At 42.8% G+C, this 21,800-nt stretch overlaps 1 protein-coding gene across 2 annotated transcripts; it reads left to right on the forward strand.

Annotated features, from left to right (window-relative positions):
- Positions 1–1,612: 1,612 nt before the first annotated feature.
- On the forward strand, positions 1,613–20,993 carry pitx3 (paired-like homeodomain 3). Of its 2 annotated transcripts, none has more exons than XM_085183226.1 (4): positions 1,613–2,135; positions 7,686–7,803; positions 11,817–12,022; positions 18,727–20,993. In XM_085183226.1, exons 2-4 carry the CDS (start codon positions 7,695–7,697, stop codon positions 19,297–19,299), a joined length of 888 nt encoding a protein of 295 aa, XP_085039352.1. In that variant the 5' UTR covers positions 1,613–2,135; positions 7,686–7,694; the 3' UTR covers positions 19,300–20,993. The 2 variants fall into 2 exon arrangements, with proteins under 2 accessions (XP_085039352.1, XP_085039353.1); XM_085183227.1 differs by lacking the exon at positions 1,613–2,135 and adding an exon at positions 3,696–5,113.
- Positions 20,994–21,800: the final 807 nt, after the last annotated feature.

A 21,800-nucleotide genomic window follows, 5' to 3' on the forward strand; every position in this document is an offset into this window, starting at 1 on the left:
GATTTGGCGCTAAATAAATAAAATGGAATTGAATTGAATTGAATGATGTTGCCCTACATAATTCACCGTGAGAGAATTATGTTCTTGCACTTTCAATACCTCCAAATAAATATAGTCAAAGGCAAGCTCACAGAGGTGAGATTCCTCCTCTGTTTCCTGGATCACCGACTACCTGACAGAAAGCCCATCGTTATCAGGTTGGGTGGGACACTAATGAGCAGCACTGGGGCTTTCCCGGCTCCATTTCTTTTCACACTGTATACTTCAAATACAACTCTGAGTCCTGTCACATCTAGAAATACTTGGACGACCGTGCCACTGTGGCATGTATCAGAAGCGGAGTCTGTCCATTGTAAGGAGTTGGTTCATATTAAACACCTCTACGATGAAGGAAATGATCGTAGATTCTGAGGTTTGTGGTTTAGACATAGAGGTTGTAACAAAATATAAAGGTTTTCACCTGAATAACAAACTAGACTGGTCCCTCTATAGACAAACAATTCAAAAAGTAGCAAAGGCCCCTCTTTTTGTTAAGAAAACTAAGAATATGCTGAGATCTGCAGTAAAATGCTGTAGATGTTCTATCAGTGTGCTGGGGGGGCATTAGAAACACAGAGGGAGACTGGTGAGGAAAGCTGGCTTTGTAATTGGACCCAGACTGGACACGCTGGGAGACGTGGTGGAAAGATGCACACCAAAGACGTTAGAGCCAGTAACTCTGATCAGCCACAAAAACAGCAGCACTGGAGGAGTCCTCTCTCTTTATTGGAAAACAGAGGAATACAGAAAATCACCCCAACCATCGAGCTTTTTAATTCTCATACAAATAGCAGATTAGCTCCGTCAGACTTTTCCAATAAAATGATTCTTATTCTTATTATCGTCATAAGCCTTTCCAGGATTGATCGTCTCCAGCCTCGCTGCTCTCGTGTCGTTCCCCCCGCTGAGTTTAGACATCTTTGTTCTCTTTTAACTGTCTGCTTTACCTGTTCAGGTATTCATAAAATTACATAAATATAAAGTAAAATCCAACTAATAACAACACTTTTTTCACATTTTAAACTATTAATTGTATTTCAATTTGTGTAAGCATGTAAATACATTAAATTTAATATTAAAATAATCAATAAAAATACAAAAGACTTGATGGAGTTTAAAGTTGAATTCCATTTATACTTAATTTGCCGTCCTGGAAACATTTTTTCTGTATTTTAATTATGAAAAATTTCCGTATTTGTACATGATGGTAAATCCCATTATTTCAGCGACCAGAATATTCAGGAGGTTTGTTGTTGTTATTTTGATAGTGGCCATTCTGGGGGCTAATAACAGATTGTTGATGTTTGTTGTTGATGTTTATGAAAATCATTTCTCTATAGCGGTGCTTCTTTAAAAGTCCAGTGAAGTCCGTTGACTGGTGTCAGCTGCATTAGTCACAGAACTCCAGGTTCACGGAACACGTGGTTAAATATGTTAAATTACAGATGCATTTCTTTTCTATTCAACTAAATATTCGAGCTTATGTGACAGATTTATGTATTTCTGTGTCACAAAGAAACTTCCGTGTAAACTAAACTGAAAATGATTAAATTCGATTTAAACTAAACTATTGTTCATTTTCTGGTTGAATGTTAAAGCTAGAAGCGCAGCTGCTTCCCTACAAACAATGTGCAGGTAAATAACCAGAGTTGTGCAGTCAGGAAGAGATGGAGGGTGTTTGTAGACAGAGCCAATGGGAGTTCAGTGTTTGCGTGTGTTTGCACATCAGTGCGTGTCTGAGTGCGTGCGTGCGTGCGTGTGTGTGGGGGGGTCGCCTCTCCTCTCTCCAGTGGACCTGTCGCACACAATACTTAGCACCAGATCAACCCCTCCCATCCCGCACCCCCTCCCGCCTCTTCCCTATACTCTGTGTGGGATCAAGTCTCACTCGTCCACAGCCTTCATGTCTGACAGTACCGAGGACAGAAGAAGAGGAGGAAGACCGAGAGTGACGGCAGACACATTCTTCTGAGGTTTGGACGCACCGGGGAACTTTTTGTCCATGTCACCGGCAGACCTGACGCCAGGACAGCCATCAGCCTGCAGCACAGCTCTTTCCCTTTCCACGGATTAATTTAACTAGCCTGGGATTCCATGTAAGTGAAACGGCCCAACTTTCCCCGCTTCCCTTCTGTAATTTGCTCTTTTTATTTTGGTGTGTTTGAAATCCAAGTAGAATTTTTTCCTGTGCATAAAGTTCGCAAGACGACCAAAGTAAAAACTGAGAGGCCTCGTTAACGTTCTTCTGTGGGATGATTTGCACTTTTCCAAAATGCACACGTTGTTTGTTCTTGGACAGAGTCGGAAGAATAAACCGTGAATAGCGCCTGGAACGCAAATAAAAGCGCGTCTGCGTGGCCTGATGAAAAGCGACCGTTTGATGTTTCAGTTAAATCACGGTGGTTACAACATGAGAATATTAACTTTGTACAGGCCAACCTCACATAGACAACACAAGCGTGACGTGCTTAGAGTAAACCCGACAATGGGTACAAGAGAGCGGTGCTGTTTGCTGCGGCGCTTCTGCGTGGGTGTCCGAGGCCTGTTTTTCTTTTACCTCCATGTTTGTAATAACCAGACAGATGATCATCTCGAAACATGTTCAAACGATGACGTGACAATATTTGAAAATGTGAAAAATATTTGTGAATGTGAGGAAAACTGACGGGAGGCTGCAGAGGCCCGAGGAAACCCCACAAACCCGCGGACAGAAACACTGAAACGCGCGGACATACACAAGCTTCACTCTGTGTAAACACACTGAAGGGAATCTTCAAGGAAACAACAACAACAACAACAATAATAATGCTATTATTATTATTATTATTATTATTATTATTATTATTATTATTATTATTATTATTATTATTATTATTTTGTTCCACAAAATAATTTTGTTTCATTCCTTTAAAATAACAAAAAAGGGAAAATCTGTCATTAAAACTGTCATTTTTCAATTGAAACTGTCACTACGGAATAAACAGATCAAAATGTTCGATCACTATAAACTCAGAAACTCGCGCTGCTCATATTTTTATTTTTATTTTTATTTTTATTTTTATTTTTATTTTTATTTTTATTTTTATTTTTATTTTATTATTATTATTATTACACAAAATAATTTTGTTTCATTCCTTTAAAATAACAAAGAAGTGAAAGAGCGTGAAACTGTTATTACAGAATAAACAGATCAAAATGTTCAATCACTATAAACTCACAAACTTGCAATGCTCATATTATTATCTTTATTATTATTATTTTTATTAATATTATTGTTGTTGTTGTTATTGTTATCATTATAAACATGAAAATCAAAGCGACTGTTTTTTTTTAATTTATAAAGGACCATCTTAGCATTGGCCCTGCAGGCCTGCACTTTATAGCCTTTTTTGCATATGTTTTCAGATCCGGACATATGAAAATACTTAGTTGAATTTGTTTAATCGAAGTTCACGTTTGTCCTCAGGGCACAATGGAAATATTTTACACCCAGCCGAGGGCCGAGGTGCTCCGAGAGGCCAAAGCTCCAGCACAGTCAGCATGTTTAAATTACTTTTGTGATCTGTCGAAGTAATAATAATAATAATAATAATAACAATAATAATAATAACAACAACAACAACAATAATAATAATAATAATAATAATAATAATAATAATAATAATAATAATAATACAGACTTGGAGTTGACTTTCATTTGCGCTCCATCTAACAATAAGAAGCAGATCGTAAATCAAACTGCGCTCCTACATCCCTGCAGACTGACTCTCAAACACAACCTTTAGTTATAAATGGACCCAGATTCACGCGCAGGACTTGACCCGCCGTCTGTGGATAAACTCGTGAGTGTTTAGTATTCCCCTGCAGGTCTGGATTTCTGTTAACTAAAGTTGCTTCGCAGACTGAGCTGAATGGCTGAAATGCATTTTTTATCGGGCCTAATAAATTCTTGATGTGGAAACGCTCTGTACTGATCACTGTCGAGAGCTTCTATTGGCTCGCCCAACCAATTATTCCTCCGTGATTCTGCTGCAGGACTTCATCGGCCTCGCTCCCTCAATCATATGCAAATGGCTGTTATAGGAGGGCAGAAATTAACATCTACAAACATTGGGCCGAAATTCCATCTGCCGCCTCTTAGGAGGAGGAGGCCCTTAATAAGTTCTCAGACAGCAAAGTGACACACATCTTAATCAACTCTTAATCCCAGGAATTAATTCTCAACGCGTTTATGAATAATTCCCGGGCTAATGCCTGCTGTCCGTGGAAATGCGAGCACGCCGCGGCGCGCACTGCCAGATGGACCTCCAGAACTGCCGGGAAATGAGAGGATCCCGCTTTTTTAAGTATTTAATGTGTTATCGTCAGCAGATATATGCTTTGAGCTCGATGGCACCAGGCTGCTACTCATGCAAAGCGCTCCTGCTCATGCAAACTGTTGATTTGCGTTTACTTTCTAGCAGGACCCCCGCCCGCCTCCTCCAGGTCACCCGTGTTTTAGGCTTTGTTTCAAAGCAGAGGTTCGAGTGTGCTCCAGGAAAGCAGTCTGTGTTAGAAAGCAGAGGTAAGACCCGTGAAAAAGACTGCTCAGCTCAGTGGATCGGTCACGGGAGGCTCTGCTGTGATTAGTCACACTGTCAGCTGCTGAGGCCCGGCCTGCTCGTTAGCTCGGTGATAGTTTGTTGGACATACTGAGCAGGAGGCAGGATGCAGGCTTTTGATTCTACAAATATAATCGAGCCCTTCACGAGAAGGTGTGTGAGTGTCGGTGGGTGGGGTTGTGCCACGTTGTTTTGGACAAAATGACTGGCTTGCATCACCCGCACTCGCCCTCACTGCCGAGCCTCTCGGGCCTCTCCACATTGACAGCAGGCCCCGCGCCCATCCATCACTGCCACGGCGGATACAGTGCCCAAAACTAGCGCACTGTCATTTCTGGCCAGAATACCGGACCTTGCTGATACTAAAGCTGGGCGGCTGTTGCTCTGTCGAGTCCATCGCCGTTTAAGTGGCGTCTGTGGACGGCTGTTAGCTTTAAAACAGAGAAGTGGCTCGACAACAACCCAGCGCAAAGGTAAACATCCACTCGATGGTCTGTTTTCAAATGAAAAGAGGTCTTTATCATATAAGCTGATTGACTGAATTCATATGTTGTTGCAGTTTTTGCTGTTTGTGATCTGCTGCTTCTGTTTGACTCTCACAGTAAAGCCTCGACGGGCCTCGAGTGTAAAAGTGTGTTTGTCGCTATTAAGTCATCCCGTTAAAGAAAAATGGAAAATAAAACAGTAACTGATCTTTTTAACGCACCGTCCATGTCAGAGTCATTAAAGCACCGAGGTCTCGCCCCCCACCCCGCGATCAGCAGTAGCTTCCACGCAGTGCTCATTTTCCCGTCTGTTGTGAAATGTTGTCACCATTGATGCTCAATAAAAAAGAGATGCGAGCCTTTTTTCTCTGAAGTCTATGTTGGCGGTGATCACAGAATGTGCTTTTTAAAGGCTGAGAAATGTTGATTCACATGTCGCACGGTGCTAAACCTTTCATCACAATATGCAGGTTGGCCTGAGCGCAGCATTACACGCGCGGACACAGTGTGAAGTGGGAGCAGCAAGAAAATGCAGTTGTATATTTTTTTGTGTTGTTGTGAAAACAGCATTTCTTCTGTGAACGTTAGTCGAGCACATTTGCATTTGTTTGGCGTTGTGTGGTTCTTTTAAAATTACATGTAGTTTTTTACTTGATTTGTCTTATTGAGCTGACCTCTAAATATTAGGACTTTATGTCCTCTCTGTAGGAGTCTTTAGGAGTCTTTTGCATGGAGCTACAAATATTTGCATAGACTCTTTAGGGCATTTCTGCCCAGAGAAACTGATTAGAACAATAGAAAAAGACAAAACAACAAAAACTCCCTGTGGTCACTGGTTCTACCTCCCATATTTCCAGAGCAGAGTATAGATGAGTGACAAATGAAAAGAAAACCATTGCTACATGTTGAGCCACCACACAGTGCTCCTTATCGTAAAGATGAAGCTCTCCTGGGAGCTGGAACTTCATCGTAGTGTCTGCCACGCTGCTCTAAAATCTCCTGTAGGTGTTTCACTGACTTCAGATGGATCGACTGTAATGACCATAACACGTGATTCAGATCATCTGCATTAAGTAAGCCATCACATCATGGATGGAGGCTCAGTCCTCCTGGAAGAGACCAGTCCGCTCAGGGTAACAGCATCTCCTTTTCTCAAACTTCTTTTCAGGACATTTTAATGAATTCCTGCCATAAAACAGGGGCTAGTGTTTAATCCACGTTAGCAGTGGGATGGTGGTCTTTGATGCTCAGTCCGAGCCCTGTGATTTAACTCTAGCAGAATGTCAGGCCTGGCATAGTGGCAAACAGAGGACAGGGAGACACATTCATGATGGAGGGGCTGAGGAGAGGTGGGGGTCACAGATACCCGTTCGCCTGGAAATCTAAATGTGCTGCTTCTAAGTATAAAGCTGGTAACCACAACGCAGACTACACACAGACACTGGCAACATCAAACGGGGAGCAGGCGTGTCATCTTTTTAAACCTCCGATGACATGGATTCGCTGACAGTAGCCTCAAGACCTGCTCTGAGTTTTCACTCGCTGACCGAATGTGGAAAATGCAAAAAGACGAGTAAACATTGGCACCGTGCTGAGTTCAGGGTCTTTTCTTTGATTTGATGGAGTCCAGCACTTTGCAGCTGACATCGATGAGCCTGATCCACTCGCTTCAGGACAGTTTCTACTGGCTTCATTTTGAACCAGCATGTTGTGATTAAACCAATCCTATTTTCACCTCAAAGCCATAAATCATCCCATCGTTTTCAAAATCAGCTGCTTTCAGATTAATAAACACGTGACCGACACTTTGACCTCACGGTCTTAAGTTTGTCTTGGAAATGTCATAGTGTGTTTTACAGCCATAGCGCTCCCTGTGTGTCCCAAAATAGAGCCAATTCAAGGCAGGTCTACTTATAGCTGCTTGTGTCAGCCTTCTATACAGAGGATCATAATCATAACCACAGCCGAGTGTGAAAGGGAAGCTTGGAGAGAGAAGAGAGCATGTATCGACAAGTAACACACAGACCACATGAAACACTGATTCAGAGGGAGACACAAAGACAGGTGATCCTCAGATGCAGAGATGATTGTATGCACATGATGAACCGTGTGTTTGATTTGATGCACTTCACGTCAGAGTATTTGATAATATTTCTGAATTTTTCACGATTATGAAAACCTCAGTCCCTTTGTACATTAAAGAAAAGAGTTGTGCACAATAGTAGCTGGTAACATCAGTATTTTATCAGCTCTGTGTGGATTGTGGCAGCTGGACATGAGTCATAAATATAAAACTGGAGAAAACTGGATAAATGTTCCTGCAGTAAGACACAATATTAAAGGAGGATTATCATCTGATCAACGCTGCAAACAATAAAGTAACAATATTACAAAATGATGAAAATGTTCTTGGAATATTTAAAAAGGTAAAATCGTCTTTCTGTTGGTAGAATTGTAGATTTATCATGTGGTCACTGAGCTTTGTGTTTCTTTCTTTATGCTGACTGCAGGTGAAACGTGTTCTGACCGTGTCTTTCGCTCTGTGTGTGTCTGTGTGCAGAGCCTGGTTATGGATTTTAACCTTCTGACGGACGGTGACCCCCGCAGCCCGGCGCTGTCGCTCTCAGACTCCGGGACCCCGCAGCACGACCCGGGATGTAAAGGCCTGGACCAGAGCGGTCAGTCTGATCTGTCTGTCGCACATGATGCACTGCAGACATGCACTAAATGCTTTATTAGTTTACTATAAGAGCGAGGTGTCCGTGAAGATGACTGGAAACTGCGGGCTGCTGTGTCCGCTGACCTCGAGTGTAAAGTCATCACAGAAGCAAAGAAAGGCTGCAGAGTTGCGCTGCGAGTGGAATTACATCCTGAGCCTTTTTCATTTGATTTGTGTCGGCGCAGACTCTCTAGGCCCAAACTCAGGCCGATGATAAGCTCTAATCAAACGTCGCTCAATCCGACTTTGAATATGAAAATGAACCGCCGAACAATCAAACGTGATTCTCGTCCGTGGACGCGCACCGGACCGGCGCCGACGGTCGCGCGCTCTTTACGAGCGAGAAAACGGGAGAAGTTGCGGCCGTCGCCACATTTCTGTCTTTAATCACCAAAGCGACGAAGAACAGCTTCCCGTGAACCGCCGATTGATCCGTGAGCGTGGGACGGACACAGTTTGGGGACTCGTTCTCACAGAGAAACAAGCTGCCGTTTGATGAAGCTGCCGCTCAGCTTCGCTTTAAAAAAATTAACCCACTGAAATTTTTATACGTTTCACAGACTTGCGTGACGTGACTGGTCGTACATCATCGTCCTCGCTCTCTGAGGTCTGATCTGAACACCCGTCTGCCAGTCCGTATCAGTGCTGTGAGGCTGCGTGTTTATGTGCGTGTAACCCAATCTAATGGCTCCACTCTGCCACGAGATCCGTGGCACTAACAAACTGTCAAACACGAGCTATTCTAAAGAGAAACACGGCGCGTCCTCCAGCACCCGCTGCGCCTTTTGTTCTCCGGGTTCTGTCACATTTCTCATCCCGTTAAAACTGCTTATTATAATAATAATGATCAAAGAAAGCTTTTAGTTTGAAGGTAAAACTCAGTGTTTAAAGTTCAACATCGAAATCACACAATTTATGAATTACAACCCTTTACTGCGCAATAGAAACCAAAATAACTACAACTTCATAAATAATGAATTGATGCCCGGTCTGTCAGGAAATGAGATTTTAATCGCACTGAGATTTTTACCTGGATAAATAAAGAACTAATAAAATAATAATAATTATAATAATAATAAAGTCTGGTTTAAAGAAATTGTCTTTAGCAATAAAACATGTCATAGCTTCCATTTACCACACACACACACACACACACACACACACACACACACACACACACACACACACACACAGGCTATTTCATATATATTTGTATCCAAACAGATTACTTTCAGTTTACTGTTCACGTGGTCATGAACAAAGCAAAACCCTTAAGCTCTGTTATTCTGGAGAATGGCTGCCACACCTCGCCACAGCGAGCTGACGCCTGTGCTGCAGGCGTAACTGAACGAGCGTGCGGTGCCGCTGGACGCTTTCTCTGGATCAAAGGCAGCGCTCCTGTGAAACCTGCCTGGCTTCTGAGAGCTGGGATCTGGACTCGTCTACGTTCAGCAGCTCGTGTCTTTTTCTTCTTCCTGTGAACGCATCGTGCTCTTTGTCTTCTTCCAGCTGTTGAAAAGTAATTTGGTTAAAAGCTTCTTGAAGTTGTTTTCCGTATTAAAATCTCGGAGAAGCTGACCTGGAAGGACTCTGTCATGTCGGCACATCATCAGTCCGATTGCTCCTATTGTCCGTCGCTGCATTACTCTAAAGGTTGCTGCCCTTTCGTCCGTATTGTGTTATAGATTTTGGCCTTAAGTGACAGCTTACCCAGTGTCAGTTTACTGCCAGATAGCAGCTTCAGCTTATTCATTTGGTCGGTGGTCCCTTGGAGCCTGCTTTTAAACCCTGCTGATCATTTTGAGCTGCTCCCAGAGAGCTAAGCCCTCACCAAACAGAGCCCAACCTGCCCTCGTCACAAAAGCCTGATCCACAGGATTAACTGGCCAACTAATTTCACTGCTTTCTGTGAGGTCCTCAAATTGCAGGAGTCAGATCTGTCAGAGAGGAGGCCTGGCAGACATAACACGCAGTCCCTTAAACACTGCACTGGGGGCGAAATGCAATCACTCTGCTCTCCTGCACATCTCTGACCGCGATGCACTGTTTGCAGACACTCCCTGCAGGCAACACGATGTTACGTTCTGACGATACCATCTGATGATGGTCTCACATCATTATCCAGTCAGTTTCAGCTGGTCTGGATAGTGCCGGAGCCATCCAGCATGAAAGGTGTGGCGCTTCACGACGGGAGCATGTTTCCAGTGTCTCTAGCTCTCTCCGAAGCCAGCAGCATTCCCATTTTGGGAAATCACTGTCCTACGGCATTCGGATGATTTCCCGTTCAGTTTTTCTGGTGTCTATAACCAAACAAATAGGACATGTTTATAAAATAATAAAGTACATTTCCTGTGGTTTTTCACTCTCAACCTTTTCTTAATGATTATTAATGGATGCTGGAAGCGCATCACAAACACTAATGTTCAAATGCAGAGATGGAAGTGATGCTGTGTGACGACCCAGCAGCAACCCTGAAACAGCAGCTTTACTGCTGAAGCTTTAGGATGCAGGAAACAGTGAGAACAGAAGCACACACAGCACAGCCTGGGTGTAAGGACATGACAAAGGAAAGGTAAGGGCGGAGAGGAAACACCTGGGGACACAATCCACTAATGAGCCAAGAAAGCCAAAGTGTAACACACACGGAAGCAGGGACTATCAAAATAAAACAGGAAACGCACGACATGGACAAAAAGGTAAACAAACAGACTTCAGGAGACGGAAACACGTGAACAGACTAAATACAAGAGAAGTGACACAGGAGCGAGGGAACACCAAGAGCAACAACACAAAGTACACAGGAAGTATGATCACAGATGGCAGGGATGGCCTCTGTGATCACAGCGTGGAACAGACTCCTCGACGTCCGAACAGAGCCGGGCCGTGGCACTCCTTATATTCACACTTTATTTTTATGATCCGGGGCATTTATTCAACAGGACGAGCAGTTTGTAAATATCACAACAAAGAAAACAACAACAAATAAAAACACTGCTTCTGTCAACTGTTTAACCGTTTAACACACAACATGACTGTAACAAATATCACTGATGTTAAAGTCGGACGTTAGCTTGCGTGTTAGTTTTGTGACTTAAAGGGAAAGCACTTCAGATCTACATTAAACCACTTTGTTTCATAATTTATACAAATGTAAAATTTGCACGTTAATTTGCAAATGTTAACTTTACTGCGTAACAAAACTGGATCTGTTTGTACTGGTATAATGGTTAAATGGGTCCAGTCAGATGGGTGTTGACTCCTCCTGTAGCCTCCCAGTGTTCGAGTATTAGAAAGTATATACACTGTATAGTATATATACTGTGTGTATGACTGGATGACTTGTACTTGAAAGGTACCATGTGACCACCATTTACCAGTTACAAATGTGGGTATAAAACGAAAAACATTTGTGAACTTCCTGAGTACGAGTCAGAAAAGCAGAGATGCTGAATGAACTGAGAAACATGCAAACACTCTTGTTTTCATGTATTTTACTTCAAAGTCAATAAATGTTTTATACATATTTACAAACGTCTGTTATTTGAGAAACAAGTTCATCCTTGCAGGTGTGGTGCTGGTTACAGGGATGTACAGCAGGTGTGGTGCTGGTTACAGGGATGTACAGCAGGTGTGGTGCTGGTTACAGGGATGTACAGCAGGTGTCGTTGGTGTTAAATGATTTCTCATGGATTTGTTGATTAATGCTGATCACTTTTATCGGCCTTTACAGGGAACACATGAAATCTGAGTCGCTGTGTCCACAGCTGCTTTCAGTCGTAGCTTCATGAGTGCAGTTATGACTGAGCTGATTTGCATCGTCAGCCACAGCAACATGCAGTTATGTTTCTGTTTAATTAATCATTACTTCACAGTCATGTACGAACCTTCACGACCAGCTGATAGTCTACAGAGTCGTTGCTGTCACTTCCTCCTCGTGTCTCACGCTCTTTGTTACACCCTGTGTGTCTGTAGACACAGAGAAATCCCAGCAGAACCAGCTGGACGAGTCCAGCGCCGAGGACGGCTCTCTGAAGAAGAAGCAGCGGCGGCAGAGAACACACTTCACCAGCCAGCAGCTGCAGGAACTGGAGGCCACCTTCCAGAGGAACCGCTACCCCGACATGAGCACCAGAGAGGAGATTGCAGTATGGACCAACCTCACCGAGGCTCGGGTCAGGGTGGGTACACGAGTGCTGTCGTGGTGGGCACAGGAAGCCCTGACTGTATAGGTGACATGTTTAGTAAAACGGCTGCAGAACATGTTTGCAAGCATTTCCCTGCATTAACGTTTGGTGGCCTTTGTGGGCAACGACTGTTCCCCCAAGTGTGCAAACTCATTAACTGTGACCGCTGCAAACCACCACTTTAGTGCCACGGTCAAGCTGTGCAAAGTTACACCTGCTGCTTCTAAGTGAGCATTCACAGTGACCGCAGCACTGCGTGAAAAATCGAGATCTCCTTCATTTGAATGGCGTCGGCCTGCACAGGAGAAGGCAGAGTGCAGAGCTCAGGCAAATAAGACGTCTGCTCACAACATGCTGTTGTCCAGCAGTGGGACAGTCCCACAGATGTGCTACTGTTCATAAACAATAGTGACAAATAGTGACATGTTCCTCTGCTTTTACTTCAGGAATTATTCTTATTCTAAGTTCATCAAGTGAAACAACCTTTTTAGCTTTGTTGGCTCTTCAGAGTTTCTGATTGGCTGCAGGGGGGAAGGTTTGTGTGCACACAGCACGAGCTGGAAGGACCACATCAGAAACATCTCCCTCACTTTGTGCAGATTCAAAGATTCAAAGGCAGAAAAGTGTCTTTGTAATCTGGGGTTTAATCCTGTCAGATCTGCTCAGGAAAACACTTTACTCTGTAACACTGATTGTAATCTTTGAAATGTACGTTCATCTGTAACGCTGGGGCAGAATTTATGGTGTTAGCATAACTCAAGAGGATACGTCTTCTGTGTGCACCGTGTGTCATTAACAAATCTGCCCCATGGATGTAACTCCGTGTAACTAGCCAGGAGCGTTTTGTTCCCTTCACCAAAGCGTGAGTTTGGACAATAAAGCTAAATGTTAAGCCACGCCCACTGGTTTGGTCATTGTAGCTATATGAAGCAGGAGGACACACATTGTGCTGGATGACAATACAATCGCTGGCCTGCCTGACGAGTAATGGATCAAATTAATGTTGGCTGTAGGAAAGGTCACATAGCTCGCTCGGCTGATATTTGAACGGACAATAGAGCGCACATTGTGTCGTTCCCAACGTCCATCGGTGGAATTTAAAAGCTCTCGATGCGGACCGTAGAAGCAGATTCCTCCACGTTCCAAATATTCCATGTGTCAGTGTGATTCGTGTGGTTTGTCAGGGAGCTATTGTTAAACATCAAAGCTGGCTGTGCTGTGCCAGTTTTTACTTAAAGCGACTCCAACTGAAACATGTATTTCAGGATGTTGTGCATGTGGGAACGATCACTGTGGATACGAAACACAGTGGTTTATGGCACAACCTGCCCCCGGTGTGACCATCCGGTGTAGCTGTAGGATCTGGTTTTGTGTTCAAAGGTCACAGTTAGTTTAAATATGTCTGTGACGGTTCATCATCACAGTCTAAGTCTGGACTTGTTTGAGTTGCTCACAGTGCAGCTTACAGAGCGCTAAAACATTTCATCTGTAAACACAAACAAAAGTTTGATTTTCTGCCTTTCAAAGTAAGTGTTTGAACTTATATGTGCTCCATTCTTGTGCGACGAGGCGCTCCTCTCTGCAGGAGGAGTGAAAGGGTTGACTCTTTAAAAACGTGCGGTCACATGACCCACTTCCTCTATGGTTTCGTAGGAACAGGGCGTGGCACAGATCACCCCTCTGTTGATGAGACAGATTCTTGGGTAAAGAGCGAGCTGATCATAAAGAACTGATGATGCATTTTTTTAATGTTGGATCGGCGTGATCTACACTGACTGTGTGTTGAACTGAACGCACATTAACAGACTCATATTTTTGGATTTGAAATGTGAAATACAGCCCATCAAATACCCTCCGCAGCAGGCCGGCCTCACACTTTCATGTTCCTGTCTTTGTGTCAGACTCAAATTAAAAATGATCATCAAATGTTCAGAGACCAGGACAAAGGCTGGTTTCAGTGCAGGAGATTTAAATCTGGACTGGATGACACTCGTTGACTGTCGGTTGCATATTCAGCGGTGAGACTTTAGTCGGGGCGTGCGGTAAATCAGTGCTGATAATGATGCCGGATGAGAAACGTTTCTGCAGTGAATGTTGGTGGATGGCAGCACATTTTGTAAAGACATCCAAAGAATTAGATGATGATGTAAAGTGCTACATGCCTGTACTCGCCTTAAATCTGTTGCAGACGTTGTTGATTCCTGGTCTAAGGAGTTAAAACAGATAAACGAAACTTTTAACCTGCTTGTGCTGCTTAATAGAGTCGAGAGGTGTCAGAGGTCAGCACGTTTGGTCTCTTACTCTAAAGATGAGACTACATTGAATAAACAGCTCCCAACAGTCAGGAGTGCTCTGCTAAACCTGTAAACTAAAGCTGGCAGCTGTTGATGGGTTGCTGTTAAACCTGATTATTGTTTGGTAGGTTTGGCTTTCCGACAGCTCGGGTCGGTCAGGTGACGCGCTAAAGACGGGCCCAGTCTCTGCACTGGTAGATGTGTCAACAGACCAAACTGGGTCAGAGTCTCTGTGGTGACTATTTTTCAGGCACAGTGGAGTACGGTAACCAGTCCATCACATCAAATGTGTCTCACTGTGGTTTCAGAGGGATCGTTGGATTTGTTTCAGCAAAAGACGCATAAAAGTGAAAAAACCTCTCAGAAAGCTTCAAACAGCATTGCAGACGACTCTCACAAGCTTGTGTCCCGACACTTCTCTGCTGCTGTAGGATCGGCTGATGCACAGCATGTACCAACGCAAAGGTTCAGGAGGATTACAGCAGCAGAAAACGTGAACATGACAGACACGTGGTCCTGAACACATCACCAGGAAGTAAATATAAAGTGTTTTTCACAGACATGTAGTCACAAAGTGCTGTGCATCACAAATGAAACGACAGGAATAATAAACTCATAGGAAATTAAAATACAGTTAATAAGATAAAAAAAATTTTTAAAAAAATAAATTCAAACAAAACAGAATAAAGAAACAAAAATGTTTGTAAGTGATTTGAGTCCATAAGGTCAGCTGAACAAAGTCTTTGTGCTGAAAAGCTCCGCCTCCCCGAGCTTCAAGGGTAGACCGCCCGCAGGGGCGAGACGGGAATTAAAAAATATATTTATATATTTATATATATGTAAAAATAATTTTAAAAAGACTTCTAAAATCTGCAGGAAGCCAGTGTAAAGAGTATAAAAGAGCAGCGGTGTTTTCTATAGCTTGGAGGTGTGACAGAGAAGTGGCTGAGTGGAGCGTCACAGTAATCTGTGATATCAGAAATATATGCACAATTTTCTCCGGCTCAGGAAACTCGGGCTCACAGTTTAGTGTTGCTTAATGAAGAAACAGGGATGTGAAATAGCGTTTACATGTCAATCAGAGTGAAGCAGATATTAAGTATTTATATGGATGGTGGAGTGTGTCAAACACCATTGTTCTGCAAAGTTTGTCCAGAAATGTAGCGACAGAAGAACTCCTCTCATTTCGAAAAACCCTCGATTTGAATTTTCCACTAAAGCTTTAATCCGATATATATCCTCCAAATATAGGGCCATAAAAGCACCAACGTGACGCTTGCCCTGACATTTCTTTCATTGAGATTTCACAATTCAAATAAGTGAATTATGAGTTTTAATAAGCCTTTCCTAATATGACTGTTTGACAGTACACTTACTGTCTGTGATCATCACGTATTTCAGAGACTGTGGGTTCGTACGCACACAATATTACTGAGTATTTGACAGGGGTTAAGAGACAGTCTCTAACTTTCTTGGTCCTTCGCTTTTGTCTTTGTTATTGAAATAAAATGAAACTGTTAGACGTCAACTTTCAGACAAATTACATCTTCCTGTCTGGCATTTCATGCTGTGTGTCTCTCTACAGTTTAACCTTTTCTACCCTCAACATTACCTGTTGGCTCTGTCTTTGCAAATGAACTTTCATGTAACTTCCACAAAACAATAAAAAACAAAAAGAATAAAAGTTTTTTAATTAGAGCTAGTCTTAATTTTATATAGCAGCTAAAATAAGTATTAAAATGTTACCAGTTTTCTAAGTAAATATATTTGTAAATGTGATACAACAACACATCCATCCCCATATCAGCCTCTGTCAGCCAGTCCAAACTGACGGCCTATAAAAGGTGTCACACAAGGAACATCTCATGATCTCAAGACCTCTGCAGCCTCACTGCTGCAAAACATACTGATGCCGTTGGTTAAAGAAGAAAGTACTGAAGGTGCCAGCGAGCACTGTTGGGGCCATAATCACCATAACCACGTTTATAATGACACAAATTACCAGATATTTATGAAACTATTCTTTTTAGTGAGATACAGCGTTCATGCTGTTCTTTAAACCAAAATATGTTATGGAAATATGAGCTTGCTGTGCAGCACTGAGAAAGCTTACATGCTGGAGTTGTAACAATGTTTGAAAAATCTCAAAATAAAATATATATGAACGACGATTCTGAGCCCAGTGCAGAATTGTCAAGTGTAGTGTTCCCACAGTGTTCCCACAGTGTTCCCATAGTGTTTCCACAGTGTTCCCACAGTGTTCCCATAGTGTTCCCACAGTGTTCCCACAGTGTTCCCACATTGTTCCCATAGTGTTCCCATAGTGTTTCCACAGTGTTCCCATAGTGTTCCCATAGTGTTCCCATAGTGTTCCCATAGTGTTCCCACAGTGTTCCCATAGTGTTCCCACAGTGTTCCCATAGTGTTCCCATAGTGTTCCCATAGTGTTCCCACAGTGTTCCCATAGTGTTCCCACAGTGTTCCCATAGTGTTCCCATAGTGTTCCCACAGTGTTCCCATAGTGTTCCCACATTGTTCCCATAGTGTTCCCATAGTGTTCCCACAGTGTTCCCATAGTGTTCCCACAGTGTTCCCATAGTGTTCCCATAGTGTTCCCACAGTGTTCCCATAGTGTTCCCACAGTGTTCCCATAGTGTTCCCACAGTGTTCCCATAGTGTTCCCATAGTGTTTCCACAGTGTTCCCATAGTGTTCCCACATTGTTCCCATAGTGTTCCCATAGTGTTCCCATAGTGTTTCCACAGTGTTCCCATAGTGTTCCCATAGTGTTCCCACAGTGTTCCCATAGTGTTCCCACAGTGTTCCCATAGTGTTCCCACAGTGTTCCCATAGTGTTCCCATAGTGTTCCCACATTGTTCCCATAGTGTTCCCATAGTGTTCACATAGTGTTTCCACAGTGTTCCCATAGTGTTCCCACAGTGTTCCCACATTGTTCCCACAGTGTTCCCATAGTGTTCCCACATTGTTCCCACAGTGTTCACATAGTGTTCCCACATTGTTCCCATAGTGTTCCCATAGTGTTCACATAGTGTTCCCACATTGTTCCCATAGTGTTCCCACATTGTTCCCACAGTGTTCACATAGTGTTCCCACAGTGTTCACATAGTGTTCCCACATTGTTCCCATAGTGTTCCCACGGTGTTCCCACAGTGTTCCCACAGTGTTCCCATAGTGTTCCCACAGTGTTCACATAGTGTTCCCACATTGTTCCCATAGTGTTCACATAGTGTTCCCACATTGTTCCCATAGTGTTCCCATAGTGTTCCCATAGTGTTCACATAGTGTTCCCACATTGTTCCCATAGTGTTCCCACATTGTTCCCACAGTGTTCACATAGTGTTCCCACATTGTTCCCATAGTGTTCACATAGTGTTCCCACATTGTTCCCATAGTGTTCCCATAGTGTTCACATAGTGTTTCCACAGTGTTCCCATAGTGTTCCCACAGTGTTCCCACATTGTTCCCACAGTGTTCACATAGTGTTCCCACATTGTTCCCATAGTGTTCCCACGGTGTTCCCACGGTGTTCCCACAGTGTTCCCATAGTGTTCCCACAGTGTTCCCACATTGTTCCCACAGTGTTCACATAGTGTTCCCACATTGTTCCCATAGTGTTCCCATAGTGTTCCCACAGTGTTCCCACATTGTTCCCACAGTGTTCACATAGTGTTCCCACATTGTTCCCACGGTGTTCCCACGGTGTTCCCACAGTGTTCCCATAGTGTTCCCACAGTGTTCCCACATTGTTCCCACAGTGTTCACATAGTGTTCCCACATTGTTCCCATAGTGTTCCCATAGTGTTCCCACAGTGTTCACATAGTGTTCCCACAGTGTTCCCACAGTGTTCACATAGTGTTCCCACAGTGTTCCCACAGTATTCCCTTCCGAACTGGCAGATGTACAAACATCCAGAATGACCACACACTGATATCTGTGAGTTAGGAGATGTTGAGCATTGTGTATGGTCCTAATTATGATGAGTTATGTATACCTGTGTTTAATGGAATTGTCTGGGTTTATTAACGACGACAGAATAAAACAGTGGTTTGGGGTTACAGTACATATATGCATATGTATGTTTTTATAGATGTTCCAAAAATGTAACAAATACAGACAAAATGTAAGGTTTTCTTCTGAAAAGAAGGCAGCTGTAACGATTCACTGTCTGAGCTTGTGTGTCTGATGGTTTCTGTGCAACCTGACTGTGGAGCTGCAGCTTTCACGAGTAACTGAAGGATTTAACCCGGGAAAGTGAAAAAGAGAATTCAGAACATGTCCAGCTGTGTTTGTGAAAAAAGAACGTTCTTATGCCTCACACTGACCTGTTCACACACACACTGTATGAACTGTAACATATAACTAGCTATTTTTGTGCGTCCTAGGTGTGGTTCAAGAACCGGCGTGCCAAGTGGAGAAAGCGCGAGAGGAACCAGCAGGCAGAGTTATGCAAAAATGGCTTCGGTGCCCAATTCAATGGACTCATGCAGCCCTATGATGACATGTACACGGGTTATTCCTACAACAACTGGGCCACCAAGAGCCTAGCAGCAAGCAGCCCACTCTCTGCCAAGAGCTTCCCATTCTTTAACTCAATGAATGTAAGCCCCCTGTCATCCCAGCCCATGTTCTCCCCACCCAGCACCATCCCCTCCATGAACATGGCCTCTAGCATGGTGCCCACAGCAGTAGCTGGAGTTCCTGCTACGAGCCTCAACAACCTGGGCAATCTCAACAACCTCAACAGTCCCTCTGCACTCAACTCGGTAGCAGTGACCGCCGCCACCTGCCCCTACGCCACCACAGCCAGTCCCTACATGTACAGAGACACCTGTAACTCCAGCCTGGCCAGCCTGCGGCTCAAGGCCAAGCAGCACACCAATTTCGCCTATCCAGCAGTGCAGAACCCCGTGTCCAACTTGAGCCCCTGTCAATATGCTGTGGACCGGCCAGTATGAACTAGAAACTGTGACTCAGTCAACCAGCTGTAAACTCACTGCTACCCCACTTCACATCTCCTTAGTTCCATCTGTAACGTGCCCAATGCACAGCAGACTGCCAGCTTGTGTTCATGGCACACAATAAGAGTTATCTCTGACACAACAAATAGACGTGTTCAGATGGACCACTGCGCTTTGTCGCTGAACTGACCAACTGCTTCAAATGATTTTTAAATGTTATTGTTCCTTTTCATTTTGCCTTCTTTTGAACTGCATGATTAGAATAAATGTAGAAACCAAGGCTAAAGAAAACAAAGATGCTGCAACTGGACGGCTGCTGGCCCACAAAAGCCTTCGAGCTGCAGTCTTCGCTGCAAACACAACTGGAAGATGTATATAGTTGAATTTTTCTGTTTGTTTTGTATGTGAAAAATACATCAAATGTAGTACGGATGACAGGAGCATGTTCTGCAAATACAAAGGCCTAGTTTGATGTTCTATGAGCACATTCTTTAAGAACTTTATTGTGAATTCCTCGACCGTTGAAGGATCATAGGTCAAAGGTCGGCTTGGAGAGGTGACAGGAGGTTAGTCCTGAAATACGACCTCGGATTTAAACAAACAAACACACACACATGCACCAGAATGAGCAAGAAGTTTCAAGTAAATATAAAAAGCCATTGAGTATATAGATTTGTGTGGTGTTATACAAAGAAAGTCCATGACTGTAAACATGTATGTAAGAGTGCAGTTGTTATAACAGAAAACCAAACAAAAAACAAGCGAGCTTTCTTCCTGGTGTAGCTTTGTCTCATTCATGAACCAATTAAAGGATCCGATTCTACGAACCGTGGAGAGCATCTATCACTCCGTTTCTCTCGTTTCAGAGACGTGACACGAGCTAAAACACGCTGTTCTCAAAGCAATGTGCATGATGTGATGGAAACACACTCACCTCAGCAGCAAGCAGCAGGCTGGAAGAGAGTTCGATGGGAAATAGCGCTCACTGATATGTTTGACCTACAGTGTGAGTGGTGCCCACAGCAGATCCAGTAACGCTGAGAGAATTCACAGAGGCGCTGCCAGTTTTATATAAAGGCCCCGAGGAGCAGGGTGTCCCAGCAAAGTCAGAAACAAGGAGTTTGCATCAACATTTCCACTGCTGATCCCTTCATCCGACTCATCCAGCTTTAAATCACAGGGTGACTTCATCTCGAGTGGGTTTTACATGAGTGAACTTAACACTGAAGCACTGTGAAACTCCCAGAGTTAATATGGAGAAAATGAAGTCACTTAAAAAAATCATTTTATATAAAAATTAAACAAATATTCTTTTGATTATGGACCGTGAGGCAAATACAGAGAAAAATCTCTATGAATATGTTTTAACACAATTTTCAGCATGTTTTTGTGACAATGTCAGAAGCCATAAACACAAAGCAACAATCACATGTCACACATTTACAGTCGGAGCCATTTACCTTTGCAGTGCTTTTCTCTCCATCACAGTTTTTACTCAGAGACTTTCCAGATGAGCGTGCTGTGGAACAATGGAGAAGAAGATTTAATGTGAAGCATCGTGGATGTTTGAAGCTTGTTACCAGCTCACGGTTAAGCTAAACCAGGCCCCAGAGAGCAGGCTGGAAAACAAGATGTTTCTTCTTATCCATATTTAAACACTGGCTGAACTTAATGCACGCGTTCTTTGTTTCTCCATTGATTTATTTCTATATATTATAATTATAAATATATCTATGTATTAATCAGATCTATTTCACTACAAATGTTATTTTTTAGACCAGCTGTAAGAACACAAAAGGAAAATATTTTAGAAATCTGACTTAAATAACTGGTTTCACACCCGCCACATCGGAGAAATCAATCAAGCTTAATATTCAACGACTCACATTCTTCATTTCTTTTCAGGAATACAAGTAAATATGTGTCATTTTTGCATCTTAATTAAAAATAAATAAAATAAGATTTTTTTTCAGCTTTGTTGAAAAACAGTAAATTTAAAATGAAAAAATAACAATAATTAGAATTACAAATATTATATTTTGAAATCTAATTTCACATATTGTGAACACTTGCAGGTGGATCAACCATCACACAAACAAAAACAATGACTCGTAGTTTAAGCAGCTGTCCTATTGGCTGAGGCTGTAATTAAGGCCTGTCCATAATTACATCACAGCCCTGCAAAATCAGCATTATTTTACTTCTCAGGCTGAGTGAGATGCTTGTTTTTACAATGAAATATTAAATCCTATAATAATAAAATCAAATAGACATTCTCCAGTGGAGATACTGATCATCAGATACTGATTGTTGTTTTCTAAGATGATTAATAATCCAGTAATATTCTTCATGCAGCTGAAGATTCACATTTGCTTCTATATAAACTTCTATTCACCAGAATTATGAATATTTAAAAACAGGCCAAATCACATGTAAAGAACAGTAATGACTGCATCACCCTAAATGTTTAAGATTAAGGGTGTTTATTGTGCGCACAC

This window comes from Neolamprologus multifasciatus, chromosome 13, assembly GCF_963576455.1.
Source record: "Neolamprologus multifasciatus chromosome 13, fNeoMul1.2, whole genome shotgun sequence".
NCBI classification, from domain to species: domain Eukaryota; kingdom Metazoa; phylum Chordata; class Actinopteri; order Cichliformes; family Cichlidae; genus Neolamprologus; species Neolamprologus multifasciatus.

What these genes read in the sequence shown, in the direction of transcription:
- pitx3 (XM_085183226.1), top strand. Translation starts at nt 7,695, where the DNA reads ATGGATTTTAACCTTCTGACGGACGGTGACCCCCGCAGCCCGGCGCTG. An exon ending in TAAAGGCCTGGACCAGAGCG is followed by an intron (nt 7,804 to 11,816) that starts GTCAGTCTGATC and finishes GTGTGTCTGTAG; the next exon opens with ACACAGAGAAATCCCAGCAG. An exon ending in TCACCGAGGCTCGGGTCAGG is followed by an intron (nt 12,023 to 18,726) that starts GTGGGTACACGA and finishes TGTGCGTCCTAG; the next exon opens with GTGTGGTTCAAGAACCGGCG.